The sequence below is a fragment of the Pongo pygmaeus genome, chromosome 5 (genome assembly GCF_028885625.2).
Source record: "Pongo pygmaeus isolate AG05252 chromosome 5, NHGRI_mPonPyg2-v2.0_pri, whole genome shotgun sequence".
Taxonomy (NCBI): Eukaryota; Metazoa; Chordata; class Mammalia; order Primates; family Hominidae; genus Pongo; species Pongo pygmaeus.
The window spans coordinates 34,151,446-34,164,633 of NC_072378.2; the positions used below are offsets into that span (position 1 = coordinate 34,151,446).

The following is a 13,188-nucleotide window of genomic DNA, read 5'->3' on the forward strand; positions in this document are numbered from 1 at the left end:
TGGAATGCCATGAATTTGATATAGTGATTGCCTAACACATATACCACATAATAGTATTTTATTTCTTTCTGAAGCACTGTTTGCATGACAAATGAGTTGGTAACATTTGTGCAACTCCTTGCAGCTGTGCGGTTCAATATATAAAGAATGAGCCTTTCGGCATCAGTACTGGCCCCATGTATTCTAAGAGGGCTTGAAACTAATGCTTAAACAAAGTTATCGTTACAGCATTTCACAGAGTTATGGTCTGTTTTATCACAATGGATCTCAGGGCGATTTAAAAATATGGACTGAACTGGAGCCATCCCCAGTGGTGGCACGCAATGTGGGCTTTGTCAGCTTCCTTGTGTTTGGGGACACTGCTGCTGCTCCACACACCTGGGGTCAAGTGGCCCACAGCCCCTCCCCCAGAACCCTGTTGTCTTCCCTGTGGTGTAGAACCCACTGTGCTTGGAGTTGTGGCCTTTGGCCACCCATGGTCAGCCCTTCTACCTCCAGGGTGGCTTCTGGCTATCGATGGCCTTGTCTTGCAGGATCTTACAGGCAGGCCTTTGGGTGTGCACCAAAGGGCACCCAGTAACCACTTAACTGCGAATTTGCTGATCAATGCTCCCCTTCCCCACCCCCTCTGAGAAGGAACCTCACAAGTTAGTCAGGCGTTCCTCCCAGTTTTGGGGCCTTTCCATTTCATCCTGAACTCCCAGCTCCAGTCACGTTCCTGCCCAGATTTATAGCCCCTCTTTGGTTTAGTGAAGTTGGCGTGTTGCTTTTTGCTTTCCTCCACACAACTATCCACGTGCTCCCCTCCGCTTGGAAGGGCTCCACCTCAGCTCTTCTTTGCCACTGCTGCCCCTTCAGGAGCTACCCACGAAACCCGCCGGGGGTTCTGGGAGCCAGCCGTTCTGTGCCTTCAGCCTGGCTCTCCTGCTGGGCCTGTCCACGGCAGGAAGGCGTATTGTAAAGAAAAGGGCAATATTGCAAAGTCAGAGGCTGCTCTGCATGCCCTCCTTTCTCCTCACTTTGCTGTGGATTTTTTTTTAAGGTGAGCAGCAGCTCAGGCTGTGGTCGGTCTTCCTGATGTATTAAAGGCAGAAGAGGAAAAACAAGCTCCAATATCTAAATCTACTTAGTAACCACATCCACACATTTAGCAGAGGTGAAGGGCTGCTCGGAGCACGCTCTGGATTCCCCGGGGGGCTGCCATACTCCCTTCCGTCCTGTTGACCTCTCTCTGTCTTGGCAGAGCCTTATAATAATCACAGCCATAAATCTTTTAGTGGGTTCCATTCTCCTCCTCCTCCTGCAAAAAGCCTTGCACACATTTATTAGGTCCTCAAAGATACTCAGGGACCACAGACTCGTCCTTGATCCGCCTCATGGAAGGCCTCACGTATTGCCTCAGCTATTCAAGACTTCCTTCAAACTACATCATAGGTGACAGTGGGGGCAGGGCACCGGGAGATTGTGGTTGAAAAGTGGGGGCCATTTGGTTCGCAGATTTTGACTGGAATGACCCAGGAACACCCAGCTTCTCACTGCTCCATCTCAGTGCCTTATGGAAGAGGAGGGCACTCTTTTCCTCTCTCTAGGTCTGAGGGTGCATCAGCTAAGGGGGAAAATGGAGTCACAGAGAAATGCCAGAATGGTATTTCATAATCTGTTGAAAATTAAACAAATCTCTCACTCTTTTGACTGCTCCCACACTTTGATATCCATGAGTAAGAGTTCCTTCAAAGGCATGGAATATATTACCCAATGTCAATAACAAATTTTGAGAAATTTGAGAAGAAAAATGTAATGCTTTGAGAATATTTTCTTTTGGGCTTTGTCCATGATTAGATTACACTAAATTACAGCATACAGATATCAGGCAATTACTCTTTGCTTTTAACTGTTCAATTTCATGGCAAATCCACATAGCTCAGTAATGCTAAAATCACACCGATGTTGTTACCAAGAAAATACCTCATCATTTCCATTTTGTGAAGCTAGGTTCAAGTTGCACTGTAATGACCTGTAGTCCTGTTAAGTGTAAAGTACATTCCAGATGAACACGGGGTAATCTGTACCTCTCTGTAATTGCCAGATATCTGGAGAGATTCTTGCAGATGTTGCTGGATAAGCCTGGGTGAGGTATGAAGAGGAATGGCATCTTTGCTCTCCTGGTTACTCTGGCTACCCTCCCTGTCTCTGATCCTGGTTGGTCTCTGGTCCTACTCATTCTATTGCTTTAACCAGGAGCATGTCTCCTTTTCTTCCGTTTTGTGAAAACATGGTCATTTTCTCTTCACTCAGCTCACAGAATCCTCCCCAACCTCCTCCCAATTTTAATTTCTTCCAAAGCTGTGGATATCCCGTAAGCAATCAAGTCGGCTGTCCTGGAAACTGGAGGAGCTTGTTGGTGAAAAAAGAATTATTTGAGCCGATTGTGAGAAATCGAACAGTGGCAAGAGGAGGAAAACGAGAGAAGAAAGGAGCCGACACATCTAAACAAGCAGCCAGGGCACTGTGCATACAGATGTAGGTGGTAGCTGGGTCCCTGTTGCGGCTCATTACCGAGAAGCACATCAGAGGCCGCGGGGTGAGGGTTGGGGCTGCCGGGCAGCAGCGCTGAGCTTTGAACGGGGCTTTTCTGCAGAACGGACAGCACCCTCTCCCTTCCCCAGTGCTGTAGTTGCTGAACCAATTCCCACCTAAACAGTGCAGACCTCCTGGGCAGAGTCTCCTGGGGGCCCCGTGTCCCTCCCTGGTGGGTGTCTATTTCAGCGAGCGGCTCTTCAACACCCAGAATCTCAGGGAAAATTCCCCAGCCAGTGCTGGGGCCCCGCCCCAGAAATGGGCACCCCCTCTGGTGATAGGGGAGGGCGGTCTCGCTACAGGGGCAGATTCCAGCCGAGGGTGAGGGAAAGACACAAAATGCATTTTCCACAGGGAAAGGGACCACTGTGAGCATCTCGTTTCTCTGCTTCTTGGAGTGTGTTACAGAAAATGGGGTGAACTGGCGTGGTGAAGCTAGGAAGGGCAAGGAGGAGGCTTGGATCCAGATCTTCCAAGCAGCAGGCTTTATAGATTTCTGTGTCTCCCCTGCTGTCCCCCGCATGCCCTTCTGCTGCAGCCCTCTCTCTCTATTACCAGGCATCTTGGCAGCATTTCCCGGGAACCTGCACCTGCTCCGAGGCTGATGGGTATATGTGCTGGAAATGCGTGTGAATGTTCAGCGTGGCGGGGGTGGGAGCCCATGGAAGGTTTGAGTGTTTCTCAGGAGAATTCAGAGTACCTCAAATGAGGGTGCCTTGTTCAGTGTTGGAGTTCGTGTTCTGGTAACTACTTTCTGTGGCTAAGCCTGGGTGGAAATGCAGAATGGACACTGTATCTAATTGCTGGTAACCTATGGATGGAGGGAGCTGCAGTTCCAGTGTGGCCCCAGTTTATAAATAAATGAACATTCATTAATGTAAAATTAAATTAGAATGAAATTTCCCATCCAGTTTTGTTTAGAAGGCAGAAATAAGTGGGTTGGCTGTGTAATTTTGCTGCGGATGCTGGAGCTGGTAGTCACAAGGTGCTAATAGTAATTTGCTCTTTGCTTGTGCCTCCATCCCAGATCTCAAGGCAGATATTACCACCTTGGTTTTGCACAGGCTCATTGAGGTTAAAGAGCTGGTTGGAAGTTACTTGGCAAGGGGTTGAGTGCAGAGGCCCTAAAATTCTCTGGCCCGTTAGACCCTGAGCGAGTCAGTAAACTAGAAATGGACCGAGACCCAAGAGACCTGAATTCCAGTCCTCACTCTGTCACTGACTCAGTGTGTGGGCAAAAAATGATCAGTTTCCTCACCTATAATGGAAGGGCCAGTGGTACTCTTCCACTTGTTTGGATCTGAGTTAATATTTGAACTTAGAACTCACAAAAGGCACACAATGCTAATGTAAGCATCATTTATGGCCAACTTTCTCTGAGCTTTACTTTCACCCGCTTTTTCTTGCGACCTGAGTTTGCCCTTTGGGAATTAAAATATTACATAAGAGTCATTTCTGTATATTTCATGCTTTATTTGCTGGAGGGGGATTTGCTTTGGAAAGGGTGTTTTCCTTCCAAGCCCAGCTGGCAGGCTGTGTGAATTCCCAGGGCCTCACTTGGGTGGGAGGGGCCTTCCAAATCTGTCCACCTTCTCCCCAGCGTGGCCATCACTTGGCTGCTGGAGGAAAGCAGAGGTTTGCACTCAGTACCATCATCAGGTCTGCTTATGAAACTGCCTTCTAAAACTTGCCTGCAGGTCGGAGGGAGGAGGGGGCACCAGGGCAGGCTGGGCGGGAAGGTGGGAGGTTTTGCAAGGAGCCTGGAAGCTGTCTGCAGCCTGGGGCAAGTCATTTAACCTCCCAGTTTCTCCATCACTAACAGCACTTCCTTGAGTCTCTCCTCTCCTCCTGGGGACTATGAGAAGTAATTAGTGGCTGTTTGTCAGAGGAGATGTAGCTTTGCTCAAGTAATTCGGGCAGACCTTGAACTGGGCAAGGCCAAATGGGGCTCAGGACTTTAATTTGCAGAATGAATGGGGGAAGGGAAAGCTGCACCAAGGTTTCCTTCGGAGCAGCTGCCCTGTGGTGATGTTGTGGAAGGGAATGAAAATATCTGGAGCAGGGGAGTGGGGTGGGTAGCTGGGAACCCAGCCTGAGACCCGCCTCCCTGGAGAACTGCTGCGGCCACCAGCAGGTATCACAGCATAGCCCAGGGAGAAGACAGCTCCACATTCTCAAGTGCAAAGCAGCCAAACAAATTGCCACCCTGAAACCCTGCCTCTGGAGTATTAACGCCAGGGTGGGCGGAGGCCGGCCAAGCCACTGAGACGCCCGCCCTCCCCGTACCTTGCTGGGGAAGCATCTCACTCAGCAGCCCTTCCAGGGCGGCCTGGTACTTTTCCAGCTGTCTGGAGTTCATCCTTATTCCAATTTCCAGAGGAGCAGTCAGCTGTGAAATAAGGCAGCGTTAACAACAAGGGAGAGGTGTGGAGAGGGCCCTTAACCCCTGGGTGCACTACAGGTGGCAGGAGGGACTCACGGGAGCCATACCACCCTGCAGACCCCACTAGAGCCTCTAGGGATGGCTGGGAATTCTGCCACCTTCCCCTAATTCTAACCAGAGAGCTGGATCCTGAAGGTCACTGAGTCCTGCTGAGGGGATCAACACACCTTCCCTAACGGGGAAGCTGGGACAGGAGGGGTGGGGTCAGCAGGAACCCCAGCAGGCTTTTCTCACGGGGAGGGAATTCACTCCCCCCTCAACAATAATAGCCAACATCGTGGAGCCTTACCCTTATTCTAAACTTTACACTTATTCTAAGTGCTTTATGTATATTAACCTCTCAACAGCTCTGTGGGGTAGGGACGGTTAGTGTTCCCATTTTGCAGATGAGGAAACTGAGGACAATGAGATTGAGTAACTTGCTCAAGGCCACACATGTGGTAAGGAGCAGAGGAAGAAGACGGTACACCCAAGGGGCCTGGCTCCAGGGTCTGTGCCCACGACCACCAGGCTACCTCTCCTCTTGTTGTCTGGAGGCTCTCCACCAAAGAGGTAGTTGCAGTCTTGAGGCAGAGCCTAGGGTGCTGATTGATCTCCCCGTCGCCTGGATCAATGCTCTTGCTGCACAAACTAGCCAGCAGACTGGGAGACTCCTGGCCTCTCGGGAGATTTGCCCTGGAGGAGTCCCAGCACCCGCTCTCCTGCCTCCCATCGGGCTCCCTGGGTTCCAGGAATCGGCCTCCTAGACCCTTGGGGGCTCAGGGTGCCTGAAGGGCATCTGAAGGGCCCCAGTCCAGTCCTGCCTGTGCCGTTCCCAGCTGTGGTTATGCCTCTCCCTCTAGACCCTCTAGCAGGGTCCTTAACACAAGGAGGCTGAACTGGACAATCCCAAAGGGCCCTCTCAGCTCTGTATGTCGTGGTTCTAGGAGATGGAAAGAGGTGAGAGGTGCCCCACCCAAGCCTCCCCAAGAAGGCTTCATGGACATACGATGTCCCCTGGCATCCTTGGAGTTAGTGCCTCAAACTCCGACTCAGGTGCATTTAGGAGGTGATTCTGAGTGTGCTCCCTGCTCGCCAGCTGCTGGATTCCCTCCCAGCTCCGCCCTCAGGAGCCCAAGGAGTTCGGAGTGGATGTGGGGGGAAAGGGGCCCCACCTCGCTGAGTGCCGAGTGCGGCGACAGCACCCAGGTTGTTTTCTGGGCCCGACAGCACCAGGAAAGATCACTGGCCTGTGTCCAGTGGGAGGTGGGAGTCCAGCTGGGTTCTGCCCTGACTCCTATGTGACCGTGACAAGGCCCCTGCTCTGTCTGGATGTCAGTCTTCTTGCCCCTCAGGCCCCTTTATGTGGAAGTGACCCACACTCAGGCCTGGGCCTCTTCTTCTCCATCCACACTTGTCCCCTCAAATGGCTCACCCAGGCCTAGCTTGAAATTCCCTCTAACCACAGATGACTCCTACATGTGTGCCTCCAGCCCTCACCTCTCTTCTGAATTCCAAACTTGTATGTCCACCTGCCTTGGCAATGTCTCTGCCTGGATGCCCAAGAGCATCTCATGGTTTTCAGGCCCGGTCTGACTCCCTGATCTTCCTCCTGCCATCCTGTAGCCAACCACAGACTACTCTGTCTCCGTGAGTGGCAAATCATCTTTCACTTGTTCTGGCCCAAACCCTTGAAGTCAAGTTTCACTTTTTCTTTACATCCTATATCCATTCTTTCAGCAAATCCTGTGGGCGTCTACCTCCAAAATATTTTAAAAATCCAACCTCCTTGCCCTGCCTCCACCAAGACCTCCCGGGGCCGAACTCTCTCTCTCTTTTTCTCTGTCTCTCTTAGACTATAGCAGCCTCCTCAGCGGCCTCCCTAATTCTGCCTTTGTCCGGTCCCTTCAGTCTGTTCTCAGCAGCTGGAGAGACCCCTTGAAAATGTAAATCAGATCCCATCCCTCCTCTGCTCAAAACCCCCAAGGGCTCCACTTCAGCAGAGTGAATGGAGAGTCCAGTGGCCTGTGAAGTCCACAGTCTGCCCCTACCCCTCCACCAGTCTCTCTGGCCTCCTCACTCTTCCTGAATGCACCAGGCCCTCTCCTGCCTGAGGACCTTTGCACTGGCTGTTCCTTCCACCTGGAAGGTTCTTCCCCCAGAAATCCTTGTGGTTCATGCCTTACTCTCTTCTGGTCTTTGTGCTGCTACCGTCTCCTAGGACACCTGCTGTTGCCCACTGAGATCCATAACCCACCGCATCTCCTTGCGGCTCTGTTTCCCTCCGTAGCACATGTCATTGCCTGCCACACTGCTGAGTTTGCTTCCTGTCTTTACCTTGTTTGTGGTCTGTTTCAGTCGTCCTAGGATCTTGTTTCTTCTTCCCTATGGAGTGTGAGTTTCACAAGGGCGGAGATTTTGTCTGTTCACTACCCTGTCCCCTGTGCCTGGAACATTGCCTCAGACCTAGTGGGGGCTCATTTATTGATCACCCAAATAAACGAGTCTGTGAAATAAAAGAGCTCACGGGACAAGCTCAAGGTTCTCCCCAGCCCCAACAATCAACCCTGGGTGTTGAGGCCTGTGGCTGGCTCCTGGGTTTCTGTCTGGGAGGGGGGGAATTGGCACCCTCGCCACCTCTCTCCCAAAGACTGTAGCGCCTCCTGCCTGGCCTCCTGCCCCCACTCATGCTGCCCCAGCTCTAAGAGGGCTCCGGTGGCTTCCCTGCTTTGAATCCCCAGTGGCGCTGCATGCAGGCCATGCCTGGGCTGGCCGTGCTGACCTCTCGCCCACTCGACTCGCCCCTGCCACAAGGGCCTGTGCCCACCGGTGCTCCTCAGTCTTTGCACTCACTGTTCCTTCTCCCGGGAGGCCGTTGCTCCAGCTGTTTGCACAGGTGGCTCCTTCCCTTCATTTAGGTTTCAAATCAAATGTCACCCCCTCCAAGAGGCCTTCCCTGACCTGTCTCAGGGACAAAGCAGTCCCCCAAGCCCCACTCAGTCACTCTCCTACTTCCTTATCTGGTGCCTGAAATGGTTGATTTATCTCGTTGTTGGAGTCCGTCTCTCCCTACGAGGATGGAGCTCATTGCCTGGATGTCTCGCTCACTGCGATATCCTAGGACACTCTGAGGCTCAGTGTGGCTTGTGGGCCCTGCCTCCAGGCCAGGCAGGGGAATGCATGCCCTGCTCTGAGTTTCTCTCCCTTGTCCCAGTTGTCTGCTCACCTTGATCATTTCGTTTTCTTCTTCCTCGATGGGCTCCGCAGGGTCTACAAGACCTTCCTCCCCAGACCTCTGCCATACACTCAGGGATTTCTTTTGCCCTTTATTCCGTTCCTTTTCCTAGGAGCAGAGCAGAAAATTGCACAAAACCGCCCTCCCTCAACCCACCCTGATGGCCCCTTGCCTGTCTCCATCTGCCCAGGGTGCTACCTGCCCTGAGCTCCGTACAGACTGAAAGAACCCTTTCCCCCAGGAGCCTCCTGCATGAGGAATCTCAGATACTAACTAGTAGTTCATGGATGGCCCTTGAGGTTGCCCACCAATAGGTCAACTTGAAGAGGAATCCATTCCTTTGTAGTTAAAACATTGCACCCAGATTGTTACTGTTAATTAACTTAAAAAGCTGAAAATAATGGCTGCCCTTCATGCATATTAAGTGTGAAAATGTGTCTTTCTTAGTAGAGAGCCTATAAAAAAGGTAGCGAGACAGCCTAGCCTGGGAGGGCGCCATGGGGTGGCCCGGGAACTCGAAGTCCCTGGGAGGTGATTTATAAGAGGCAAGACAAGAGATAAATTATGGAGGAGGGAGTTTGTAGCTTCTTCATAAAAATCCCGGTGCCTGGAAATTATGAGGAGAAAAGCCATGGAGCAGATTAATGCAGTGTCCTTTGCTTGCCATTTTGCTAGTTTATGTTCCACTGGGTTTGACTGTTCCTGTCCAGCCCCCAGTCTTGCCCAGCATGCTGCTGGCCAGGTCCCCGAGCACTGAGATCCTCAGTTCTTTGCTTTCTCTGACGACACTCTTGGGACTCTGCTGTTGGCCTGCCCTGAGACGTGGTGATTCTAGAACAAACAGTCATCCTGTGGGGAGCGTGCTGGCGTAGAGGAAAGTGTGTTGGGGCCTGCAGCAGTCCCTACCCAGTTCCCATGTCTGCTTGAAGAAGAGGAGCTGGATTCAGCCTTGCTTCTAAAAAGAGCCCTGTTCACTGGGAATGTGGATCCCCACACACTTCCCCACATAGAGTAGGCAGTTGCAGACAGGCTGTGCCCCAGAGCCTGGAGACCTCCCTGGGCACTAACTCATGTATTCATCCCTATTGGAGTCTCAGTTTCAGACAGGGTGGAACATGAAAGTCCCTTTCTTCATCTCCTTAGGTTAAAGGGAACCAAACATCTGCATAGATACTCAGCATCCCCTGAAGTCTAAAGTAAAAGGCAGCAGGGAGGCAGAGCCAACAGTTCCATTTTCCTTAGGCTCCGCTGCCTGAGTTCCATGAGGCCTGCCTGGTTTTCTTTTGGGCCCTAAAGAGGAGGCTTTGGCCACTGCTACATGGACCGCAGCCTTGTTTCCCGCCTCTGGGCACTGGCTCCCATTGGTCCCTTGCTCTTGATCTCTCGAGGTCCCCAGCTGAGTTCCACCTTTTCCCTGCAGGCTTCCAAGCACGCTGCAGCCCTTGGTGATTCTCCCTCCTTGAACCTGAGCACTTAGCATCAGCACCACTGATGGGGCAATTCATCATGTCCTGCCTGTGACATCTCTCTTTTGTCTTCGACTGTTAATTTTTCATATGTTCGTGTCTTGGCACCCCAGCCTGCTCCCTGGAGATGGGGAGGTGCTGAGATTCTTTTGCATGCTCGGGCCCATCGCCCAGGGTGGCCTCTTGTACTGCAGAGCAGCTCAGTAAATATTTATTGGCTTGTTAATTTAAAATTTCCTCCAAAGGATAGGCAGGGGTGGGAAAGATGTTGCTCATACGAGCCACTGACATATCTGAGTGATGCCAGTGAAGGTGCAAAGGTGGCCAGAGAGGCAGCTGGGACTGGGGGTTATCTTGGGTCCTGGTCCTTCACACTTTCCTTGGTATCACCAGCATAGGTCACGGTGACCTCAGCCTTGCTAGCAGGGCAGGCAGCAGGGGGTTCTTACCTGCATCCTCTGGAGTTCGCCATAGGTGAAGATGGGGACGAAGGCTTCCGTCTGGGAGGCCAGCATGGCAGCTGCATGTACCACCAGCAGAGCAGCCACAGCCTTACGGGATACCATCTTGGAGCTGGACAATGACAAGGAGCTCTTGTCACTAAGTTTGGGGTACAGTGGCAGACTGCTGCGTCCAAGGCAGGGGCCCTCAGTTCTGGCCCATGCCCCACCTCTAGCTGTGTGATCTTCAGCCAAAGCTCAGCCTCTCTGGATTTGGGCCTGGTATCAGAGCTTGAGCAGATGAGCTCTGAGTACCTTTCTGCCCCAGAGCTGTGGCAGCTGGCCAGGCTCCCTGCCACACACCAGGGAGGAATCATTTCGTTTGTCCACTCTTCTCTTTTGTTACAGGTGAGGTCTTCTGGGGTCAGCTGGACTCATAAGGCAGGAGGGACCTCATCTTTCAGAGAAGGAATGCCTAGATTATCAACAGAACAGTGCCCCAGGACCCAGGGAGACCTCCCTGCCCCAGTGCCTATTAGAATGACAAAAGGGGTGGACCCAAGCCCAGATGACCAGGGCTCTGCCTGGAAGTGCCAGGCCAGGACCCTGGGTCTGTAGAGCCTCTGCCATTGCAAAGGATGAGCCAGATGGAAGAATTCAGCATGGAGCTGTATCCCTGAGCCAAGAGGGCACCCCATTCCCCTTTGAGGGAGCAATGGCTTGGGAACAAGCCCCCCGCCCCATGCTCCAGTGCATCTAGCTGCCTTTGGCCACCATCCCGAAACAGTAGGGAGCAGGCTTCCTCTTTCCTCACACCCTGGAACCCAGTGATTGCTGACCAGGAAGCAGGTATGTGTGGAATGGCTGGCAGGACATTGGGCTTTAGTGGGCTTTTGGAGCTCGGGTCCTGGCGGGGAGCAGGTAGGCATGGTGACTACAGGGGTGCAGAGCCTTGAGAAAGGGTCCACTGGGCAGACTTTGGGCAGGGACAGGGTGGTCCTGGGGTGGGGGTGGGGTGGTCTAGCTGAGTGCCAGCCACGGTTGACTCATTCAAAGGCAGCAGGGGCTGGAACCTTGGCCTTTTGAGGCCCAGTGCTTTTCCCAATACCCCACTATACTTTGCCTCTGCCCATGGCAGGCAGAGGAAGGCACAGGGGGCAGGCCTGTTGAATGCATCTTGGGCACCACTGTTCCTGCGCTGGGTGGACTGCTGAGTGCAGGGGCCAGGCCTCTGAGCAGGGAGGGGAGGCCGGGACAGCCCCTCCAGCAGTAGGGGTAGGGGTGAAGGTAGTTACAAAGTTTCAGATAAAGCGCTCCTCCAGTCCCCGGGCAGCCTGGATTCTGTCGGCAGGAAAGGGTCTGCCCTGGAAAGGCCTCGGGGCTCCTCTGCGGGTCTCAACCTGGCTCCCCCTTTGAACAGAACCTTCCAAGGCTGCAGGCTTGCATCCTGCCTCTCAGCCAAAACCTGTCTCCTCAGTCATCTGAAACCACCCTACCACGCCAGACGCTCCCTCTGCCTTCTTGCTATTCCAGCTCTCTCTTCTTCCCACTTCCTATTTTCTCTCCATTTTGTTCAAACTCCATGAACAAGAACAACAGAGCTCAGACAGCGAAAGCCTCCCCATCCCAGCTATATGCAAATTCCCAGCAGGCTGAAAGGACCACCCGCCCACCCAAGACCACCTCCCAGGAAGCTGAGGCCTTGTGCGGAGCCCCAGAGGAGCTTGAGCTGAACGGAGAATGGGTTGAGGTGGGTGGGACCCATCACTGTTCTTCCCTTCTCATTCCTGTGTGTTCCCCGAAGAGTCTCTGGGGTCTGCTTTTCCCCCTAGCAGAGACGGATGTGTCACATTTATGGCATCCCATTTCCTTCACAGAGAGGCTATAGATCCTGTTTCATTCTGGTGTATTTAATTCACTCCATAGGAATCAATAAAAACTTTAAATTAAAAAAAGGCAAAATCCAATTGCTGCTCATTTTCTTGATCCAACTGGCAGTCGGCATGTCACCTACGTTCATGTGTGTCCTGGTGAGCTGGAGGTGGGAGAAGGAGCTTTTCATTGTACAGTGAGGCACTAACTTTCCTTTCCCATCGTCAGAGACGGGGGGCTTCAGCCTTCAAGTGTCCAGCTCTGCGTGAGGTGGGTGACCGTCTGCCCTCCCCTGCAGCACTCCTGGCCGGGCGAGCCTTGCCTCCCCATGTGCTCTCCCTCGGGGTCAACATGTGCCACCTCGCCCGGCTAATTTTTGTGTTTTTAGTAGAGATAGGGTGTCACCATATTGGCCTGGCTGATCTCAAACTCCTGACCTTGTGATTCGCCCACCTCAGCCTCCCAAAATGCTGAGATTACAGGCATGAGCCACTGCAGGGCCAAATTTTTCTAACCTTTCCAGAGCAAAGCCACCATGCCAAGAGGGGCCCTGCACCCATGATGAGCTCTGGCTTGGGTTCCCGGCCCACTGTGGATGTGCCAGACCCACCCACAACAGCCTCTGCTTTGCCAGGAGTTGCACCCACCTGTTTGCCTCCAGCCTCTGTGCCTCAACCCTGCCTCTGCTCACTGATGCCCTGGAATCAGCTCGGGCACTCAGTGCGAAGCCCGGCTGGGCACTGGAAGGTGGCAGAGGGCCCTGGACCAGGCTGGCTCTGGCTTGCACCACCATTCTGCTTTAGGGCTCATGCTGACCACTCCCCACCCACTTTCTCTGAGGGCTACTTACGGCGTGCACGTGGTCTGAGTGGGTCTGGAGAAGTCTCTCTGCTTGTCTTCTGGTGTCCGGCTGATCTGACGGGTTCTTATATACCTCCCAACCCTGGAGCTGCCCTTGGAGCCCATTAACCTTTGACCACAGCTTTGGGGGCCCTCAGTGGGGGAGCCTGGATTCTTGAAGCTCGTGGAAACCCCGGGCAGGGCTAGCCACACTATGGGCTTCCAGGGCTTTCCTGGAAGGAACAGCGACAGTCAGGGTTCGTTGGAAGCCAGCCCCCACCCAGATGGCATTGTCCCATCCACTGAAAACTCAGCTGCCTCTCAGAGGTCATTTTA

The 13,188-nt window shown here is 52.9% G+C and overlaps 1 protein-coding gene across 3 annotated transcripts; it reads right to left on the minus strand.

Moving 5' to 3' along the window:
* Positions 1-4,033: 4,033 nt before the first annotated feature.
* Positions 4,034-12,913, minus strand: MLN (motilin). 3 transcript variants are annotated; one of them, XM_054490252.1, is made up of 5 exons: positions 12,863-12,913; positions 10,150-10,273; positions 8,226-8,342; positions 4,885-4,966; positions 4,034-4,196 (listed from the first exon to the last, which is right to left on the minus strand). In XM_054490252.1, the coding sequence occupies exons 2-5, from the start codon at positions 10,264-10,266 to the stop codon at positions 4,186-4,188; spliced, it is 327 nt and encodes a 108-aa protein (XP_054346227.1). In that variant the 5' UTR covers positions 10,267-10,273; positions 12,863-12,913; the 3' UTR covers positions 4,034-4,185. The 3 variants fall into 3 exon arrangements, with proteins under 3 accessions (XP_054346227.1, XP_054346226.1, XP_054346225.1); XM_054490251.1 differs by having other exon boundaries at positions 4,034-4,193; positions 4,864-4,966; XM_054490250.1 differs by having other exon boundaries at positions 4,864-4,966.
* Between the last annotated feature and the right edge of the window lie 275 nt (positions 12,914-13,188).

Coding starts and splice junctions, on each gene's coding strand:
- MLN (XM_054490250.1), bottom strand. CDS start 10,266: ATGGTATCCCGTAAGGCTGTGGCTGCTCTGCTGGTGGTACATGCAGCT. Junction 8,343..10,149: donor GCGAACTCCAGAGGATGCAG/GTAAGAACCCCC, acceptor CTCTGCTCCTAG/GAAAAGGAACGGAATAAAGG. Junction 4,967..8,225: donor AAGAAAACGAAATGATCAAG/GTGAGCAGACAA, acceptor CTTATTTCACAG/CTGACTGCTCCTCTGGAAAT.